Here is a 23,195-nt window from a genome sequence, read left to right on the forward strand (position 1 = left end):
CAGTGTTAAGTGTTTGTCCCTCAGACTGCTATTCTTCACCACATATCGGCCCTCTTTATCCACTTGTTTCTCTAACATCTGGAACTGCACTTCTGGGTGACCCATATGAAGACCCCCTAGCAAAAGCTGAAAAGATGGTGCAAGTCAGATGCCCCCTCCAGCGTCTCTGCAATGCCACCCCCTCCAAAACCGTGGTGTGTTTCCTGCAGAAGGGCGATATGCGCCCCATGCCTTTTCAAATAGGCCTGAACGTTGTAGCAAATGGACATACTATTATGTCCTGAACATTCCAGGATAGTACCTTATAATCATTTCATGCACACGCCATCGCTAAACTCATCCACCCGCAGCACTACCCACCAACAGGCCCCTTGCTATTAACTCCCCGTCCCACCATGCACTAAGAAGTCACTTCAGACACAAGCATCAAACAACCTTTCCTCACCCACCCAATACAGACAGGCTTCAGCCCCACCAACCAAACAATACTAACCAAAACCAATAGTCTGTGCATAAATCATACAGTTAGCTAAGGTGGGATGATGAGATGCCCCCCGGCAACAGCAAACCAGTCTGGCTATGTAGAGGATACCTCAACACAAAGAAAGGTATAAGCAAACAGGCTGTCCAGCCCCCATGTGCTCTACACAGTTATCAATTGCAGTGCCCACAGTTCCAAGGCTTCGGTCACCCCAGGTCCTCAGCCATTTGATGAGTAATATATGGCAAGTCAGCATCAGTGTTCCGGGTAGAGCTCGAATTGGTGTCCTAATCGGAGGCACTGGAGTCCTCGCCTCCATCTGCTGGGATGCTGTCCATGGTGGCTCTTCCAAGACCTGCCACTGCCCTCAACCAATCCTTTAAAGCCTGCTCCTTCGAGGCACAGTTAGGCGAAGCAGGTCCAGAGTGGTTCTGCCCTCGCACCTTTTGTGTGGTGCGTCTGGGTGCGTGGGGCACAATTTTAACCCTTAGGTGCGCATCTATTCAGGCTCATACCTCCTTGGGGTCTGTGAAGAACCTGGTTCATCTGAGTACTTTCTATTTAGCCGGGAAAAACATGGTATATTGACCCCCAGCTTTCTGAGTCTCGCCTTAGTCGCCATGAAGGAAGAATGCTGCTTCCGGACTGCCATCATGCAGTCAAAGAACACCATTACTCTATGATTCTCAATGAGGAGATTTCCCTTGTCTCATGCCATATGAAGGATATAATCTTTGTCATGGAAATGGAACAAGCACGCTATTACCGTTCTCAGTGAGGCACCTGGAGGGGATGACTGAGCTGGCACTTGGTGCGCTCTGCCCAGCATAAAGAAGGGCAAGAGGCCATTAGAGGCTATCTCCTGTTTAATCCACTCCTCCAAAAACGAAACCATGTCCTGCCCATCAATGCGCTCCGGTAGGGCCACTATGCGGATATTATTCCGAGGTGCTCTGCCCATCACATCCTCCATCCTAAATTCCAGGGTGCGTATCCACCCCATCACTTCTGCCATTTGGGACGTGAGAGTGCCCACTGCCAGTTGTATATCAATGGCATGCTCTAGGTTGTCGTCAGATGCTCCTACAGCTTACAATGGTCGTCTCTTAAGATGCTCAGATCAGCCACCATCATGTACGTTTTGTTCTCCAGAGCCTCCCTAGTGTCCTTAATAGCCATCAAAATGGAATAAAATATGGCGGAAGTGTGTTGTCTAGGGTCTGAAGGGCCTCCCTCTGTGTCACTGTGAGAGCCAGAAAGGGAGCGAGCGCTTACCTCATCCCCATTCCCTCTAGAGTTGCGCCCCATAGCTCCTAAAATTATGGAAAATAAACCCTCATGAAATCTAGCACCTGCCACACACGCGCCTCCCTGGCACACCAATGACCCAGCAGTGGTCAAGGACCGTCCCACCACCAATGGCTCAGCAGTGATCAAATGTCTGGTCTACCACCAAGGTGATCTACATTTCAGGACTCCGAGAGCTCCCCAGGAACCGCATGCATCGGTACAATGTGCAGGGAGAGAGTAGGAAGTCGGCGTGCACATCACCATGTGCTTTAGGGAACATACATTAGCAGTGTAGACCCCACAACAGTGCTCAGCAGTGCCCTTAGCCTCCAGAGGGGCAAATTGGCCAATTCGGGTGTCTCTCTTCTAAGCATGCAAAACCACAACCTGGTCTCCAAGATAACACCGGGCAGCAGGAGCTCCTCACCCAACCGCTCCCACAGGATTCCAAGCCACCAGCGCTGCAGAAGATCACCCCTCTTTTACCCTCAAGGGCCTCTGGCTGCGTGGGGCAGTTCACTCGTTGGGCATCTTGGTATAGGGGCCTTAGTGACAGGTGCAGCCATCTTGAATTCTAGTCCATCATGGGCTGCCGCTCCTTGCAGGCACCCAGTTTTGAAAGGGGTGAGGCCATACAATCCCCTCCAGGCCCTAACTCGTTGGGCAAGGAGATTTGACGGGGGCGGACACTCCAGATGTCTCCCCTAGGTCCCAAACCATGCTTCTCACTTCAGGCGCATGGGGGCTTTCTTCGGGGAGGGACAGACATCCGCGCCTCTGTCCCGTTCTCTGCACCTCAGGGCCCAGGCTCACCTTACCGTCTGGGACCCAAACAAGGAGCCGTGAAAGTGTCCTGATGAGGGTCGCTGCGGGAAGTCAGATCTCATTGCCCACCCCTGACCGCAGCTTCACTGCTATACGGTCATCGAGCCGGGTGTCAGGGTGGCAAGCATCTTGGATGGCTCACATGGCAGCATGTTGAGTTTTTGAAAACTGTTGTTTGTGGTCCCCTAACCTCATAGAGGAGCTTGTTGGCACTCTGTAGGCCACCAAGGAGGACCCCACCAGTCAAACCGGGTGCTGAAGTGGCAGCTCAGCTGCAGGATGTTGCCAGATGACAGCTCTGCCTCTGGAGCCCACTGGCACAGCAGCTCACTCCATCGGCTCTCAGGCCACACCCCCACAAATTGCATATTATTATTATTATAATTAGTAGAAGTAGTAGTGTTAGTAGTAGTAGTAGTTGTCCATTTATATATCACACCTGGAGCAGTTGATATGAGGGTGTATCACAATGCAACTATTTTAACGTTTGGAATTACATTGAGGTTAGAACAATGTAATATGCTTAATATTATTCCATTATGTTATTATTATATCTCAATGTATTTAGCCCAATTGACCCAATTAATGTGAGGGAGCGTTACACTGTAACGGTGTTAATGTGTTGGGAATTTCATCGAGATGGAAGTGAAGACTAAAACAATTTAGAAATATAATTTATACACAGCTTCTATTATAATGTATACACAGCTAGCACAGGTTTGATTTATAGGTCGAAAGTTGCTTTGAACATTTTAGTCTAGGAATTACTGATAGGTGAGATTCAAGCTCTTTCATAAGACTGAGGGTCAATGCTCTGAGATTAGTAGGTATAGAGTTCCATGCTGCATTGGCTGCTTTAGAGGACTTTTTTGAGCACTTGATGTTGTAAATTTAGGCGGTTTGTGGAGAGCAGCTGGGCTTGCTGAGATCCAAGATGGAGCTAAATTGAACAGGGATTGGGGGTCAGTGCTAGGGCCAGCCTGAATGACCCTTGGTGCCAGGCTGCTGCCTCTGCGCTGTAATGAGATACAATGGTGGTGGCCACTACACACGGGGCTAGTTTGGTAGTTGTGGAGGTAGGTGCGGCGCCCATGATGTCTTTCGAAGGGACCACTGCCTTTGATCAGAAGCACATATGGTTGTGTAGTATCAGAGTTAGATGAGAGTGGTGAACTCCATGAGACCTCTTCAGGGAATGTGAGATGCAGAGGAGCTGGAGAAGCATTGAAAGTGGAGATGCTTGGGAACCTGCAGGAGACAGAAAAGAGTATACAATAGTAGTCAACTGGAAAAGTTGTGCAGGATAAGGTGCTGGGAAAGGAGGCTGGCAGGGGCACTGTTTGTTTGCTAGCCAGCCAGCCATGAGTCCCAGACAATAGGGTGGGCAGTCCAGTTTTGATCGACCTGCTAGGATCTTGCTGTCCTGCATGTATCTTCCCCTTGTTGCCTTAATCTGACTATCTCACTATATGCTTAATAGTTGAGTGTCAAGGCAGCAAAGAAAAAAGGGAATGAGTATTTCTTTAACTTTGAAGGAGCAAGAGTAAAAACTGCTAAGCGAGACATAGTGTGGTGATTCCGAATGGACTGCAGCTATCTGGATGAAAGCGCGATCTCATTCTCACAATTCAGCCCCTGCACACTGATCTTGGTGAGAAAATGATGGATAAGCACAGCTTTGTGTAGTATAGAGGACACCTGGAAACATTCCTTGGCAGGATACTCACCGCTGAGCACATGCTGGATAACACACAGAGCATGGTCAGGGCTCCAGATGAGGTTGTAAATGTTTACATGGCAGCTAAGTATAGCTGGAGTGATTACATCGCAGCCACTACATCACTACATAGGGATTACCTATGCAGAGCAAATTTGCAGGTAAGTTTATAGCGATTTTTGTGTCTATCTGTCCCCGAATAAAAACGTTTATTAAAAAAAAAAAAACATTATTTTACATTATTCTTTGTGGTTTTGCCAGTCCACAGATGGATTGACAAATCTGCTGTGTCCGGATTTGGCTGGCCATCACACACAATTCTGTGTTGGCTGCTATTACCCAGCATGATGCACTGAGCCCTGAATCAGGAAAAATCAAAAGAAAAAAGCATAAAGCGGTAGGGCGCGCATAACGTAACCTCTAGACCCACGGGTGGAGGGGAAGAAGCCTAATGAGACCTTTTAATAAATGATTTGTATTGCTCGATAGGATTTGTGGATACCGGAACCTCCCAGGCATAAACAATTGTTAATTCAGTGTAGTGTTTGTGAATCTGGCAAAAACAGGCCAACACCCCTGCAGCGCATGGACAAAGACTGTAAACTGCAGGGTTTGGCCGTTTGCAGAGATATGGGCACAGGGCCTTGCCAGAGGCCCCCATTGCGGACGGCTAAGGGTTATTCATTTTGGATTGTTGACGCTATCAGAGAGTCGGGCACAGTGACTGGCCGGAGGATCGCACAAAGCCAAGCAAACCATAACTAACACACACACACATATATATATATTCACTAAAAAACCATATGTTTCAGGGACGTTATAGTTAGTTGAACATTTGACTCTTATAAAACCAAAGAAATTCGCCTGTTATAGTCAGTTGAGCTAACTATAACTCGCGCGCCCGCAATGCACTGCTGATGATGTCACATATTACATCACTCATGACATGGTCAGTGACATCACTGATGACATCACTGATAACATCTCAAATGACCTTACTGATGACATCACTGATGACATCATCCAGTGAATGTGTGTTTCTATAAAATGTAAATAAGTTTTATATATATATATGCCAGGGTGTATTGAAGAATGAATGCTTTTACAAGTGCCTAAAGGAATTATTTCGTATGTAGGTGACTGACTGTATAAGTGAGTGATTGAACGTGTCTTACTGAATTCATGGGTTAGTGACTAAACTGTATAAAAGTATGTATTAGTCTCTCCATTGGTGTGTTAGCAACTGCATGGGTTGCTGAATACCTACATGAGTGTCTATATAGGTTATTGATTTGTTGTCTGAGTATCTGTATTTGTCCGTGAGTTTCTGTGTGGGTGGGTGGGTGGGTGGGTGGGTGTATGAGTCTGTGCATAGAAGTCTGAGTTGGTGATTCAGTGGTTGTATGTATTAAAAAGTGCATCTGGAAAGGGCTGTATGGGTGAGTTAGTGTGTCTATGGGCGTGTTGGTGAGTCAATAAATGTCTCAGTGGTATATCTGCGACTAACTACATATGTTTTAAGCCACCATATGCGAGTGTTGGAGTATATAAATGAGTATACGTGAGACTAAGTTATTTCAAGAGTGGGTGTATAAATAAGTGTGTGCTTCTATCAGTGATTGTATAAGACAGTAAATATGTGTTAGTATCTGTATAAATAAGTGATGTGGTATGTCTAAAAATACCAAAGTTGGTGTGTATAACTGTTTACATGATTAAATGGGTATGTGATTCATTCTTTGCATTACTGACTAGGCGTGTGAGTAACTCTATGGATGAGTGGCAGCGTGTGACTGCATGTATTGATGTATGAGTGCATATTATAGTCCACTATTGATGAGTAACTACATGTATAAGTGACTGGATGTATGTGTAGACCTAGGAAATAGTGAGTGCTATGTAGGATATATGGCATTCTTCTGTGTATGGTTTCAAAATTGTAGTCAGCATTTTAGAATGGGTGTATCAAAGTTTATATTAGAGCATCAGTATGTGCATCATATTGTCACGTGGATGATGTCATGAGTGATGTCATGAGTGATGTCATTTGAAATGTCATCAGTGATGTCATCAGTGATGTCACTGACCATGTCATGAGTGATGTCATATGTGACATCATCATCAGTGCATTGCGGGCGCGCGAGTTATAGTTAGCTCAACTAACTATAACAGGCAAATTTCTCTGGTTTTATATGAGTCAAATGTTCAACTAACTATAACGTCCCTGAAACCTATGTTTTTTTTGTGAATTTCTAAGGTTTTTTATGGTTTAGATGTTTATATTGGGTTTCAAAGCACTAAAAAAACAAACCACATACAGACATCTATAGACAGATAATGTGATATGAGACTACCAGAAACGGTGGACGCGGATATTACAGAGCTGTACAAAATCCGGCACAACAATATGCACAAACAAACCATAAAACCTCCCCCCCTCCGTCTGTCCCACCCTGCGCCTCCCCTCGAAGCTATGTGTGGGCCCTCTGATCATGCCCCTAATCTTCGGCTCGATCCACCTCTGCAAGCCGCAACAGTCGCAAGTATGTAGGGCATGTGACTTCTCGGAATTCGGTCGCTAACAGTGACAGAAATGGGCGCCATAGTTCCCCATACTTAGGCCCCTCCCCCGCCATGGTGAGCGCCAACTTTTCCATCCCTAGGACATACCACATGCGATGTAGCCAGCCTGTGAAAGCTGGGAGGGCGGGAGTGCGCCAGTGTGCTAGAATATTCTGTGTCGCGGACCCCAGTGCTAGAGCAATCTGCCTACCTCTACGTGATATCAGTGGGTAGGTCAAAGGATTCAGAAGACCCAAGAGGACGTAGGCCGGAAAGCGCGGTATCTCCGTCTCAAATTGTTTATCCACCTCATCCAACACCTGTGTCCAGTAAGGCTGAATTTGCGCGCACTCCCAGAGCAGATGCACTAGGTTGCCTACCTGACCGCACCCCCGCCAGCACTCCGCCCCCCGGGTATGGTCCATGGAATGTAGCCTCTCTGGTGTATAGTACCAATATGTTGTAAGTGTTTCCGCGAGTCCCGTATGGTATGCTGAGTGTCTGGCTCTGTGGTATATATCCTCCCATTCCTTGTGTGTTAGGGTTCTACCCAACTCCCGTTCCCACCGTTCTCTGCTGGGGTTGTAAGTGTGTGGGTATGTCAACTGTAGTGTCTTGTAAATGTCCGATATGAGTTTCCGGTCCGACGTGCGTGTTAGAAGCCATCTCTCATAGGAGGAAAATCTCCTATCTGCCCCAGAGCGAGTCTGTGGTTGGAGCGCCCAGTGTCTCACCTGAAAGTATTGATGCCTCTCCGCCTCCTGAAACCCAAACTCCTGCTGCATCTGGGTAAACGAATGAACACCCTCGGGGCCGTAAACGTGATATAAAAACCGACACCCCCCGTTTCCCATTTCGATAAATCTACCTTATCCATCCCCGGGACAAAATCAGGATTGTCCATCAATGGGGTAAGCGGGGATGGGAAGGTTTTAAGTTTATGCTTGGCGTTAGTGGCATCCCACACCTCCAAGGGGACACGTGTGATAGACGAGGCATACAGGTTAGGAGGTCTGTGAGGCTTACACAGAAACGAAATTTCCTGCAGGGCACGAGCCGCCACCACCTGATCTTGGAATAGCCAGTGTTTATCTGATTCCCACTTACTCCATTCTACCAGATACCGAAGCTGCGCCTCCTGGAAGTAGAACTGTAGATCCGGCACGCCCAGCCCTCCGTTCTCTGGAGCAAGCACCGCTAGGGCACGTTGCATTCGTGATTTCCAGCCATTCCAGATAAATTGAGCTAGCTCGGCCTGGGTCCGGCGAATCCAGTCGGCCGGCGGTCGTAGGGGTATGGTACGGAAGAGATAGAGAATCTGTGGCAGAATGGTCATTTTGACCGCAGCCACCCTTCCTAGCCATGACAGGGGGTAGTGTTTCCAGCGGCTCAATTCCCGGCAAATTTTCCCACGCAGTATAGCATAGTTGACGTCGACCACCGCTGGGAGAGTGGGCGCGAACTGTATCCCCAGGTAGGGAACCGTGTCCGTCGCCCACTGTATGGGAATCGTGGACTGTAAATAATCCCTCGTGGGTTTTGACAAGGACAGATCGAGGGCCAAAGACTTGTCCGCGTTCCCCTTAAAGCCTGCGGCGCGGGCAAAGGCCTCTAGCTCCGCCATACACGCCGATAGCGCCGATCTCGGTTCAGCAAGTGAGATCAGCACGTCTTCTGCATACAAGCTAATGGTGTGGGTAGACCCTCCGAATTTAATCCCCTCCACCTCTAGATTCTGCCACATTCTCTGAGCTAGGGGCTCCATATAGAGGGCGAAAAGGAGGGGGGACAAAGGACATCCCTGCCTCGTGCCTCTTTCAATTTGGAAGCGAGAGGAAGTATAGCCATTAACTCTAACTGTTGCGGTGGGAAATTTGTAGCAGTTGAATATCTACGTGCGAAATCGCTCCCCCAGTCCAACTTTCCCCAACACTCGTTCTAGATAGGGCCAGTGCACTCGGTCAAACGCCTTTTCGGCATCGATGGCCAACATCATATATTCGCCTGGCACCCGGGTAGCCTTCTCGATAAGGTGCAGGACTCTTTTGGTATTGTCTGCCGTTTGCCGGTCCGGGATAAATCCGGTTTGGTCCGGGTCAATGAGGCTAGACATATAGGGACCGAGCCGAGAGGCCAAGATCCCTGTATACTGCTTAAGATCTGTGTTAAGGAGGGAGATCGGGCGGTATGAACCGCAACAGGCTCTATATTTCCCAGGCTTAGGGATTACCGCTATAGAGGCTTCCAAAAGATCCTTGTGTATCGCCCCCTGGGTGCCAAAAGAATTGAACAACCGGGTGAGGATTGGGGCCAGCACGGCACAATACGTCTTGTAGAAAATTGCGGAGAAGCCGTCCGGTCCGGGGGCTTTCCCCAGCTTTAGACGGGAAATAGCTGCTATGACCTCCTCTTGCTGGATTTCCCTGTCTAAGTGTTTCGCCTGATCCACCGTCAAAGTGGGTAAATCAACGGAGTCAAGGAAGGTCACGCCCTCCGAGTCCTCTAACAAATCTCCCGCATACAGGTGGGCATAGAAGTCATGGAACGCCTCCGCTATGGCCCCATCCTCGGATACACGAGTGCCATCCGAGCGAACAATAGTCTGGACCCCACGCTGCTGACCTACTTCTCGCAGTTTGTGCGCAAGAAGACGTCCGCATCTGTCCCCCCCGGTGTAATATGCATGCTTCAGTCGCAATGCTGCATATTCCGCTCTGTCCTGATCCAACTCGGTCAACTGGTGGCGCGCAGCCTTAAGCTGTCTCCACACCCTAGGGGCCCCTGTTCTTTGGTGGATCTGATCCAATTCCCGGGTCCGCTGCGTGAGATCTTCCCGTTTCCGGCCGTGTTCTTTGTTTTCCGCTAACGACAAAGCTATGAATTCCCCTCGGATTACTGTCTTCATGGCCGCCCATTGTATTGCCAAAGTGGTGTCGGAATTTGCATTGTGTGAGGTGTAGTCATCTATGGTGCGTCTTATGTGTCGGACCACCTCTGGGCGGTGTAGGAGTGTGTCCCTAAGCCGCCAAACCGTGGTTGGACGTGGTGCAGGCGGGTGGGCCAGAATAGCCAGAACCGGGGCATGGTCCGACAAAGCTGCCACTCCTATCTCCACTGTCCTCGTAAAGGCACGTATCGAGTCAGACGTTAAGAAATTATCTAAGCGTGCATATGTCTTGTGAGCGTTAGAATAAAATGAGTATTCCCTAGAGTGAGGATGTAAGCTACGCCATAAGTCACACAGCCCCAGGTCTTTTATATGTGCAATTCCCTCCGCCGAAAGGGCCCCCTGTGATGGGTACGTTGACTAGATCTGTCCATATGATTGTCAAACACCAGGTTCAAGTCGCCCCCTAGAATGATATTCCGGTCTGTCGTGGCCGTAGCCTCCACCAGAGCGGAGTGAAGAAATCGTTCCTGGTCCTCATTCGGGCCATATATGGAGCCAATTGTGAATGTCTGACCCCCCAGGGCAAAGCGGAAGACTAATAATCGCCCTCGGATCTCGGCCACCCTATGGAGGATCTCCCCCGGAACTTCCGCGCCACCAATATTGCCACCTACGCCGTCTTAGTAGGGGCAGAAGAAAAAAACTGTGTGCGAAGACGGTAACAATCCCTCAGCAATAAGTGAGTTTCCTGTAGAAGGCACAGATCCGCCTGGAAGTTCTCCAGACAGGACAAGACCGACCTACGCTTCACCGGATTATTTAGACCCCTCACATTGAGGGTAAGGACTTTAAGCGTGGTGACAGGCATGTGTATGAGACCTTGACCTGAGCGATAATAAACATGCCACCCCCAATGTTCTCCCATCCACAACCCAGGCAGCCGTCGGACATATGTACAGACACCATCAGACCCTTGCAGTACACAAAGAGGGAGAGTGCGGGGCTTCAAAATACCTCCCTCCACAAACCCCCAACAACGCATAATCAAAACCAATTCGCAACCAACATGTAAAACACTTAGTCCATTACTCGTCAGTGATTGGCAACAAACCATTTGGGTGAGAGTTATCACCATGGAACTGGAGCCCCACTCCCGCCAGCGATCCTTAGAAAAAAACGAGGCAGACAACAGTCATTGAGTGAGTGGGCGTGCGAGATCAGACCGGGTCGGAGCCCGCCAAGCCCACGGAGACGGCCTCCAGCGCGGATCTCTGGCTCTCTGCGATGTCTGCTGCTGGGGGCTTCCTGGGCCGACGCCTGCAGCCCTGTTGGCGCCATCGAGTACCAAGTTTCTCAGTGTCCGCTTTACAAGGCTCCCCGCTAGTCCCCTCTTCTGGAGGGTCGAGACCCAGGAGCGTGCAGGCCTCCGACAGGGAGCGTAGTTGAAACAGTTTGTTGTCTTTGCGAAACACCAGCCGGAAAGGGTGACCCCAGCTGTAAGGAATGCCCTGCTGTCGAAGATGTGCCGTGACAGGCCTGAAAGTTCGCCGCTTTTGTAGCGTAAGGGCGGATAAGTCCTGGAACAGAACCGGGGCCTGCCCCTGAAACTGTATGGGGTGTAGATGGCGTGCTTTCTGAAGGATGGCCTCTTTAGTTCGGTAGTCCTGGACATACACCAAGATGTCTGACGGGGGGGGCGTTGGGGCCCTCGGGGGTCCCACTCTAGAAGCGAGATCTATCCGGATCTCAGTCTCAGACGGATTGCCCAAAATGTGATTAAAAAGCTTCTGTGCGTAGTCAAACAGGTCTTTCGAGCCGTCATCCGCCTTCACCCCTCGAATCCGTATGTTGTGGCGACGGGAGCGGTTTTCCATATCCTCGAGGTGCGTTTGAAGGTCCACCTGCTGATCATGGAGCCGAATGACCTCTTGTTGTAGTTACGAGATCTCCACATCTCGGCCATCGCCTTTGCCTTCCAAATCCGCAACCCGGTCACCAATTGCATCCACATCACGACGCACCTCTTTGAGTTCCACAGCGAATTCTTGTTTGAGTAAGCGGATGTCCTCTCTCAAAGCACCGAACATTGACTCCATGAAGGCTTTGGTGGCCGGCCCCAACTCTTCTGCCTGCGGCGAATCTCCCCCGGCGGCGCCCGCCTCCGTGCCCGAAGCCATCTGATCTGCCGAGCCTTGGGCAAACAAATCCTTGGTTTTGGGCATAGCCCGCTCCTTCCGGGCCGCCGGAATGGCGCCGGGCTCAACTCCGCCGTCTCCCTTCCTTCACCGCGTGCACCCTCCGATTCCGTCCTTCAGACCAGCATGGGGCGTCAGTCTCCAAGCTCTAGGAGGTCACTCCGACCCTCTCTTAGCCTCGAGTGGTGGATCCGAACCCGTCCCACCCCATGTCCTGACACAAGCTCCGTCCACTGCTGTGCACCTGTAGGCCCCGTTAACATTCACCCCTATGCGGCCTGCCACAGGGCGGGATCATCCACCGAAGCCTGCTCACCGGCCCTCCATACTCAGTTGACCCTTCCAACTCTTCTGCCCCCTCGCAGCTAAGGCTCCAGGTCTGAACTTTCCAGGTATGGCGAGGTCCGACCCCTCCAGCTCTCTGCAAGCAGTCCAGGCCTTTCAAACGGGTGCACCTCGCTCACCACCAGCGCCGCCACGGGGCATCAGCCAACCACCGCCGATCTCCCGGCGCCGTCTCCGCAGTCTCCAGGCCCACTCGCTGCTCCTCCCCGGAGCCCCAATCCTCCACTCCCCCTCCCGGGGGAAGGTCAGTCCCACCGACTTCGTGGCTGTAGCAGCGCCGTCCTCGTACCGCAGCCACTGCCCGGCCGGGCTCCGATCCTCGTCACGTAGCGATCCCGTGGCCGCCACCTCTTTGCCGCAGCGGCGGGATCAGACCTCCTGGTGCAGCGGTGCCGCCGGCTCCACACCACGGCTCTCCAGCCTTCGTTGTTGGGCCACGGCCCCACCCCCACCAGTCTCACGCTCCGAGCGAGTGCCGACCTCCTCAGTATCTGGGCCCGGCAGCACCCCAGCCGTCTCCGCACCGGCCCCGGCGGGCCGAGAATCGGCGGTTCGATGCCCATCACAGTCGCGGGTCAGCCGACCTCCAACATTTGCCCCGTATGTGCTGATGGCGGTCCCAGGACCGGTGCCGTGAAGATCGCCGGCAGGACCTACAGAGCCACACGTCTGTTCACTCCGCCATCTTGACTCCGCCTCTAAGGTTTTTTAAATGCTAATTCCTAACTATAACGTCTGTATCGCCTATGGTTTTTTCTGTGAATTTCAAAGGTTTTTTAAATGTTAATTTCATATTTTAATGTTTATAAAACCTATATTTCTTCTATTATGTTTTTTAATATTTTGGAACTCTATTATACTTCTTGTTTTTAACTTTAAAAATCATGTAATGTTTTATATCTTCCCCAAAAAATATGTATATTTTTTTTGGGGGGGGGGAGAAAATTGCACTCCCATACCGGTAGCGTACCAAGCTCCATCACCAAACGAATCCTATCCGCCATATTGCTAAACTCGTAAAGAATGCGCATTTTGTATCCGACAAGTTTGTGGCACCGCGTCCCATGTAACATCATATACGCATGAAGTCACCACAGGTACTACTTTGGTATCCGACGGGTACGCAGTACCAAGCCACGCGTTACGTCATGTACGTATGGGGTCGCGCCTGCTGCGCGTTGCGTATTCGACGAGTACACGCTGCCAGGCCCTGTGTTACATCACATACGTATAGTATCGTGCTGGGTACGCCATTCCCTTTTTTTTGTCTCAAAAGTATATCTAAATAACTTTAACTGAGAGCACGCGAAAATCTAAATTATTTTAAACATTTATATATTTCTAACTGTAATAAACTTATAATATGATAAATATATTTTGTCAAAATCGCGTCGGGTGCGGCCTCCTTGCGCGCTCGGTGCGAGATTGCCATGCGACCTTAAAAAAAAGCATTTGATTGGTTCATAAAATTTCCCATTGTAACAGTTGTACGACCCCACCCATTTTACTCATTCTCTCTACAGCGTTTGATGAGAGACACCTCTTCTGCTTAGAAAGCTTTTTTGAAAAGTGTTTTCCTGTATACACATATCTTATACTACACACAACATGCAACGATCATCTTGATCAATATTCATGCTCTGTACATTAGCCTTCCACGTGTGATTGCCATGCATCTCAAACGTTGCATCAAAAAACAAATATGTGTTACACGATGCCCCTGGTGTGTGTGTCGGTGCATTATTGTGCTGCCTTTCGGCCTGGGTATTGCTGGCTCTAAGGAGCATCATCAGCCACGGGCAGACTGCACATCCTAGATCACATGCCATCTCATTAACGAAAGTTTCCGCCCTCCCAACACACGCTACACTTATCTAAATTGCACACTCTGCGAGGTCAAAACTACAAAAGAAACACACATAAGTACACTTCCTGGCCAGGCAGGAACTGAACAACGCCCAAGTCCTCGGAACAATTATTCACACCCCTCCGCTGGCCTGGCGTACGCAAGCCCAGCCCACTTTGTGTACGTATACATAGGATAACCACAACACCACACGTCCCTCTTCTTCCACACCACCTCAAATGACTTGCCGCATCCACCTCGCATATCACAATGCGCAATAAAAAAAAGAAATAGATCCATGAGGTGTACTTCATCCTGGCAATCAACACAGGCTCTAAATTGTGAGCCCTACTGCCCGTCGTCTACGAAAGGGATCCATGAGGTGCACACTCTCCTACAATAAACACTCCATCTGAATTGTTAGCACTGCTGCCCGTAGTGTTTGCTCACACAACAATGACAGCAGGTAAGCAGAGCGGCCTGGGAGAACAGGGCCTCCAACTGACCGCGCTGGGGCGAGAGGGGTGGGGTGCTTCAGTCTAGCTGCGCAGGTCCGAACAAACGATGTTGCCATGTGTTATGATGTGATCTTTGACGTTATTCAGTCACATCTCTGTCTCATTTTAAAGACCTGCTGGACTGTACAGTAGGCCTGAGCCAGCGGGCAGCGCTGCCCTACAGACACCTCTTCAGCGCGGTGCTGCAGGAGGGATGGGATGTATCAGCCAGACTGCGCATGTGCGAATAAGCAATATTGCCATGTGTTATGATGTGATCTTTGACCTCATTCAGTCACATCTCTGTCTCATTTTAAAGAGCTGCTATACCATAAGGTAGGCCTGAACCTACGGGCAGCGCTGCCCTACAGACACCTGTTGATGGCGGTTCTGCGGGAGGGGTGATTGCCACAAGAAGGTTGGAGCGGGAGCTGACCCCGCAATGATGCCCTGGCATTCTGACACCTTCCATCGTGGTATCAAGACACCGTCCCCAACCGGAGACCTGGTCTATCGTACAAACATACCCTGGACTAGGAGCTTGCACCAACACGTAGTGGGACACACCAGTGGTGGCAGGTGAGTAGTGAAGCCTCGGTGTGCAAGACCTACAATTGAGCACAGTGCGGGGGAAGGGGTCGGGGCGCAGCACCCTGGGTGCACGGGTGCATGCAAGCGATTTTCCCGTAGCTAATAATGTAGGACTATATTATCAAACAAAGGCAATAACATTATCACCACATTAGCAACAGGAAACTGCCGCTAAAGCGACGATAAGGGGTTGATAATATGCCCTTGTACATTCCCATAGAACCTTGGCTTCTAAGGGAATTCACAAGGGCATATTATCAACCCCTTATCGCAGCTTTAGCAGCAGTTTCCTGCCGCTAAAGCGGTGATAATGTTATCGCCCTTCCTTCATAATATGGCCCATAATCTCTAGCCTCATGTATTTAATTTTAAGGACTTGCTGAACCACACTCTTTCTCGCAGACCCCAGCGTCCTAGACAAACGGGTGACGGAGGGTAAACACTAAGGGCTGGCTGAAACAGGCCGACGCTCTGTCTCCTCCTCCCTCTCTTCTTTTGACTCTCCCTCCCCTTCTCCCTTCCACCCAACTCCCCATCCCTTCGATTCTCACTATGGTCCTTTCATTCGGACTACCTTTCTTTACCTCTTCCACATAGCACACATACTTATGTTTCATTTTTCTCTTGCAGGTTTCCTACGCTGCTTCCACTGGAGTACAACCCACATTTTTTTTATTATACTGTTCTATTAAAGTTGCATTTCTATTTATTTCTGTTTTAAGGTTACTTATTTTTTCAAATAAATAACTGACTGTATAGGTCTTCTTTTTCTGACGACACTTGTCTATTGTTTATTGTGAAAATCATCTGTTCATAGGAGATTTTAAGGACAACATTATTTAATATTAGAGTGCACCTACCAAACATAATCTAACTGACTATTAGACAAATGAAGCCTGGGTAATTTTACAACTGCAAGAGTTCTAGGAGTGTATCACTTTATAACACCATAAGTACTGCCCGTGTCATTACAAATAAGGCACTGCCTAGGACCACCGAGGCTTCAGGGACTGCCGAGGACCACCCTGCATATTTAAATAAAGACCCGGAGTGTGGCGATCCCCGGACTTCAGTTGGCCTCGAACCCCCCGAACAATTAGTAAACAATACCCGGGAAGGTGGCGCTCCCCTAGGCTGCAAAACGTCTCTGTGCCCTTCCGCGCCTAATTTACATGTGACATTAAGATCCCCAGTCCTACAGAGACCCCGCAATATAATAATTGGATTGGCCACAGAACATTACCCACCCACCAGGGGCCCCATTTAAAAGAACGGGTGAGACCCTGCTTTTTTTATTGTTTGTTCTTTTCTCTCCATTTTTACCATCCACATCCCCGATACAAGGTTTTCCTCCTCTCGTTTCAAGTAGTCGAACAAGTATTTGCTATCACAGGGTGGAAGCCATGCACCACCCTCTAATAGCAAACACAAATGTCCAGCGAATGCACACCCCGGGACATTGTATGAGCTGCGCCTGAGAGGTCGCCAGCCCTACTACCATGATGCATTTGTTAGTATAAACGCATACTAACACTACTTACACACGTGTAGTACAGTGACCAGAATGTCGTGAAGAAGCAGAGGAAGCGCAAAATCTAAAAATATGAATCCTACCAGAAGTCGGATGACATAGTTCAATGAGCCGACAACCCTGGCATGAGTAGAAACAGCTACACGAACAAAACGGGTCTTCAGCACAATGCAAGCAATTTTGACATATTGCTGAGTGGTGCCTTCTTTTTGCCTTCTCCCACTCGTCGCCAAATTTATGTAGTGAAGAGGCAGACAGCAGTGAATCCAATAAGTAGATTTATTGCAGGAAAACAAGACACCTGAAACAACCACCAACAGGAGCAGACAGCAAAGCAACCGTCTAATCCAGCACCATGTACAAACTCTGCAAGATTCCCCTCATGACAGCCCTACATTCTAACATTACATACTGAGGGCCATATTATCAAGGAACGGCGTTAAAATTATCGCCGCTTTAGCGGAGGAAACTGCAGCTAAAACGGTGATAATGGGCTTGATAATATGCCGTAGAGAATTCCAATAGAGGTCCATGTTCTCGTGTTAACATGGCCTTCTATTGGAATTCTCTACGGCATATTATCAAGCCCATTATTGCTGTTTTAGCGGCAGTTTCCTGCCGCTAAAGCGCCGATAATTTTAATGCCGTTCCTTGATAATATGCCCCTTAGATTCTAGTAGAATTACATACTAACATTCTACTATGACATACAATGGAATACTACACAGAGCACATGACTTTACAGCAATGAGCTCATAGTTTCATCCACGAGTCTTGACACTGGTAGAGGTAAGACTTTTGCTTCCCACTCCCTATATTATATAAGCGTAAACTAACACTTCTTCCACAAGTATGCTACAGCGCCCAGTGCACATCACTTTACATCAATGAGCTCACAATTTAGGCTCACGGTTTAATCCCTGAGTCTTCACACCAGTAGGGATGAGTAGTTCGCTTCCCACTCCCTATATACTATAAACGCATACTAACACTACTTACACACGTATACTACAGCGGCTAGTATCCTACACCACCCAGAGCCCATCACTTTACAGCAATCAGCTTGGTGTCATCCCCAAGTCTTCACACTGGTAGGCGTAACTACTTCGCTTCCCGCTTCCGGTCTACTATCAACACACAGTAGGGGTCAGTAGTTCGCTTCCCACTCCCTGTATGGTATAAACGCCTACTAACACTACCTGCACACGTCTGCTACAAACACCAGACCATATCTCTTTACAGCAATGAACACACAGTTTAGACTCTCTGTTTCATACCCGAGTGTAGCACCATATCATATCACCACCATGCCACTCTGAGCAACACCGCACTTTCAGACCGTTAACAGTGATAACTACCAACTGGCGACCGCCAGTAGGTAATCAAGAACAAATTACAATAGTTCCTTGATTCTTTTAGCTTTCAAAAATTCTCTCTATTACTGTCTTTCTACTTTTCCATATAAATAGTTTTTTAAATATTCAAGTACACATCGAAGTCAGAAATGCAATGTATTCTATCAACACACTTTCTAGAACATTCTACAACATTTGGAGGTTAAAAGATCATCCTTTTTTTTTAAATCTAACGATATTTTTTTGCAACATTTTCTCGAACATTTAATGGCACGTGCAGGTTAAAAGCTCACTATTGTTTTAAGTTTGAACAGTGCCTTCCAAATGCAAGTAGCAGGTGTGGTTGAGTTGAGAACATTTTATCCTATAATATGTACTATAATATGTATGTGAAAACTGCTTTTTCTTAACCAATCACAAACATACTTTTGCACAAAACGAATGTGCACCCTACTTTTAAAAAACAATGCTTTTCATCTCCCAATCAGGTACCATTTTGTATGCGAAAAGAAACTAGTTCCCCAACATATCTCTTATTCTACGAAGGAACTGCATGAGCTACAGACATCTTTCCATACCTTCCAGCCATACCTTCAAAATGCTAGTGTGGATCGTAGGACATAGCTATGTTTTCTGGTGCAAGAGGTATGCAGTACAGAGACGTATTGACTTAGACCTAGGTTTACAAAATGTGGACATTAAATGGTTTGGACAGAGAGGATTGAAGTGGCACCAATTGTTGCCTTTGGTTAAAACCTGTTTGCATCTCCAACACCCTGACCTCATGATTGTGCACTGTGGTGGAAACGACCTAGACACATTGACTGGGGTAGATTTGGAAATGCTTATGAAGGACACCTTTGGGCAATTGATGTTACTTTTGTCTCAAACTGTCTTTGTATATTCCAATATATGCCAAAGACAGAAGTGGAAAAGGTCTAAACTATTTTGTCCTCAGATTGAAAAATCTCGGAAAAAAGTCAACAAAGCTGTCTCTACATACCTCAGAGACCACAAAATGGGACCCATATACAACAACAACATACATTTTGACATGGCGGATATATACAGAATAGGGAAACCGAATTTTCCTGAATAACTTGAAGCTGTGCATCCGCACTTATATGTAGCTCCAACTAATGAACACAAGGGCTCTTTTTAGAGCCACCCTATAACTTACAACTTAGGCCCCCTATTTTAGGGCCATATAACGCCAACTCCCGCACCATTGCCAAAATTTATTCTCCATACAGCTGTGGCGCAGCGGACAGACCATCTCACTTTGCAGCACAGACCTCTCGCTTTGATCCCCAGCTCTACTCACCCATAGGGGTAAGTAGTTTGCGCTCTACAAATACCAAATTGATTTACCTTCGCACTCCCTATACAACACCACCTAAGCACCATACACAAGCTACAATGTTCTAAACAAAATTTCATACAAGTACCTATAACTACATGCTGACACTACTTACACAGATGTGGCACAGAGGCCAGAGCACATGACTTCACAGCATAAGACACACTGTTTGGGCTCATGCTTTAATCCCTGACTCCGGCAGCAGCTCAGCTGAGCAACATGAGACTCTAGACAATACCTCACAATATTCCATACCCCAGGACTTTCATACCAGTACGGGTCAGTAGTTCATCCTAGTAGTTATAAACACATCCGGACGCTACTTCCACAACTGTAGTGCAGCGGCGACGGCACATGACTTCACAGCATAAGACACACAATTTGGGCTCACGCTTTAATCCCCGAGTCCCGCACCAGCTCACCTTACCCGCATCAGACTCTACCCAATACCTCACTTAATTTCCGTAGCCCACCACTTACACACCAGTAGGGGTAAATACTTCACTTCGCTCCCCCTCTATAGCACACCCTAAACACCCCACAGAGGTTACAGTGATCCTACCCTCCTATTTCCCCATTTTTCCCCCTTTTTTCACCTTACTCGCTTCAACGGAATCACAAAATGGCGGCCAACACTTCCTAGTTGCAACCACTCGCACCGCTTGCAGCCAATCAGCAACAAGCTCGTGCTCGTAACACCTCAGCTAATCAGATGGCGGAATTCCCAAATATCGATATCTGTAAATTTCGATATTTCTCAAAAAGTACAGAACGAATTTACACCAAATAAACAAAAGTGTGCTTTCTAGACCAAGACCCTTCTCCCTGCCAAATTTGGGGTAATTACATTCACCCGTTCAACCTGTAGCCTTGTCTAAAGTTTCCTATGGAAATTAACATGGAGAAAACACGTTTTGGGACACCCCTTTTTTCTCGGCCCCCCTTGACGAATCACCCCCAAACTTTCAACATAGGAGCTGATCTCAACAAAGAATTAGTTTTGAAAATTTCGCGAAGATTCGTCAATCGGCGCCAAAGTTATTGGGAATAGAATGTTGCCATTTTCCGATGGTAACGAGGTCCTAACTATAACTACCTATAACTGCCAGTAGGTTATATATGGTTCAGAAGCACATTCCATTCAAAAGGCATTTTTTGATTAGCCTATAACTTTTGATTTTATGGATTGATTTGCACGACATTTGGCACTTTACTAGTTCAGGGCTCTATTTAGAGTTTGCTGGACAGCATATCCTGGAACAACGTGACAGCTATCCCATCATAATACACTTGTAATACGGCGGACGGGACAGTGGCCACTTTTGAGACCGCATAGCTTATCTGTCACACTCCAAATAAGGCCCTTAGTTCACTAAGCTTTGGTATGCCAAGAAACGTGGATATCCATCCACTGGAAAAAAGATAAATGGGCAAAGGGTGAAAAAAGAAGTGTTTTCCCATTTTAGCACCCATAACTGAATGGAGTTGCCTCCATATATACTGCCTGCCATGTAAAGTTGACACTGCTAGAAGATAATAAAACTGAGATGGATCTGGAAGTATTGGAGGCACGGTACTCCAGAGAAAATGCAACGGCTGCAAAGAAAAAACTGAAAGTGGGACTGACACCATGGATAATCTAAGGAGAGGCACTCAGATGCTAACATCGAGTGTCCCGGCAGAGGTGACCCTGGAGCCATTATGCGTCAAACTATGTTGGCTGAGTTGTTGGGAATCACACCTGAAGAAGTATCTGCAATGGTGAATATGGCCTTCCAGCCTACTACTAATTTGAGGAAACACAATGGAGGCTCTGGTACCACCCTGCTACTGGTGTTGAGTGGGTAGAGTGGGGGATCCTATCCTTAGAGAGGCCACCAAGGCCAAAAAAAATTATAAATGAGGGAGCACAGCTGCTCTTTTTCTCTGGCCTGCATCCATTGTGAGAGAGAGGGCATTGCTGAGCATTAAACTGAACTTGGAGGCAAAAGGTCTTAGGTTTTCAGTAGGATTCCCCTCGAAGCTGTAAATGGATCATGGGGCGGGGGTGGGGGAGGGGTATATTTTTTCCCGGTCCAGCCCTCACAGGTGTTTCTGGAAAAACTGAACTGTGACTAACTTATACTCTCATGGTTGACCTACTTTTTTTCTTTAGAGGAGTGAGGGCGGCCAGTGCTGATCCATGTGTATCCTGTCTGGGTGAATAGATGGGGGGTGAATCATAGGTGCTCGCCGGATCTCAGTTACTCTTTGTTTCCTAATATTTTTACTCTTCTCTTTGCTGATAGGCCCTGGTAGGCGTAGGGAGGGCCCTTTCTTTATACCAAGTAGAGACATGCCTATTCCTAATAACTGCCATTGTTTGATGTATTTGCGAGTAACTGTTTGACCTCTGACCCTGAGTGGAAACAGGTGGTTTTCGACAGCGACTACATCAGTTAACTCTAATTTTAGGAGGCTCGAGGAGAAAGATGTTGTGACTTTTGCCATTTCTTGAACCCTGTGTGCTCTGTGCACAAGGCAGCAGATTTTGCACATAATAGCCAATGTAGGCAGCATGGTATAACGCTGGTGTGGTTGTATCTGCTTGCATAATGTACCAGCCAGGCAGAGGAGTTCAGAATGGATCTGAATATTAAACCTAGAAGGAAAGAAAGGTTTTATTTTCTAAAGCATCCTAGGAGCCAGCTCGTAGGCAAAGCATAATTCATTAATTCAATGAGCATTCCAGTGAACTAAAAGTACCCAAATTTGAGTTTATACATTAAATTGATTGAAAAATTAAGATGCCAGATGTATTTCTCATCGTGCCTTGCTGGTACGAAAACCCCGGTTCTGAGTTAGGAAAAACGAGTCACTGAAATAGTAAGAAATACCAGTCCATTCGTCGGTTGAATCAGTTCCCATTACAAGGCATACTGGACAGGCTTGACCACAGGATTACATCAGGAAAGGTGCAAGGAGATGTCCTTTTCAAATGGTCGGGGGGCGCAACATTTCTTTGTTCTTGTATTACTGAATATCATTCCCACAATCACTACTTTTCTGTTTGTTCTATAGCTGGGTACATATATTCAAAAGTATACATGCATTTTTTGTGATATTGTCTATTGCCGATTGTGATGTACATATTAAGAACATAAATGCTTACCTGCAAGGATATCCCAGACAGGGAATTCGGGCACGTTTAGGTCTATAATATAATTCAGAACATTTGTGTGGAAATATAAAGTTGCTAAATGAACAATGTTATTGCCCAGGCTGTCCACTTTCTCCCAACTGGCACCAACAGACAGCAAAAAGCAGAATGTATCAAGTGATCCAGACGTAGCTGCAAGTAGCAGAGGAGTTGTTCGATACCTGCAGGATACAAACAAACCACGATGAACAACTGCAGGCAATACATCATCACATATTTCATCCAATAACGGCCCTCATGACATTATTTATCAAGTGTTATAGAAAACTTATTTTAAATGGCAAGTACAGTAATAAAGATACTACCTACATATGGTGTGAGTCATTAGGAAGTAAAGGAATACAACTCTGTAAGGTTCCGGGTGAAGAAGAAACATTTGTTGACCAATGAGATGTGAGATTCGAACAACTGGAGAATCAAGGGATTAAGATGAAGAGCGAGGATTGGTCTCTTTCCTAAAACATCTAAGAAATGCCCATATATCGAAGGTCCCAGTTTAATTGATATATTA

At 47.5% G+C, this 23,195-nt stretch overlaps 1 protein-coding gene across 1 annotated transcript in view; it reads right to left on the minus strand.

Annotated features, from left to right (window-relative positions):
- The window catches only part of ANKAR (ankyrin and armadillo repeat containing), a 1,190,398-nt gene that overhangs the window by 544,477 nt on the left and 622,726 nt on the right, over nt 1-23,195 (minus strand). Inside the window, exon 15 of the mRNA XM_085646861.1 lies at nt 22,637-22,845. Coding sequence (XP_085502987.1) covers nt 22,637-22,845 — 209 coding nt within the window. The remainder of the gene's footprint in view (nt 1-22,636; nt 22,846-23,195) is intronic.

The sequence above is a fragment of the Triturus cristatus genome, chromosome 3_2 (genome assembly GCF_964204655.1).
Source record: "Triturus cristatus chromosome 3_2, aTriCri1.1, whole genome shotgun sequence".
In the NCBI taxonomy this organism is placed as follows: domain Eukaryota; kingdom Metazoa; phylum Chordata; class Amphibia; order Caudata; family Salamandridae; genus Triturus; species Triturus cristatus.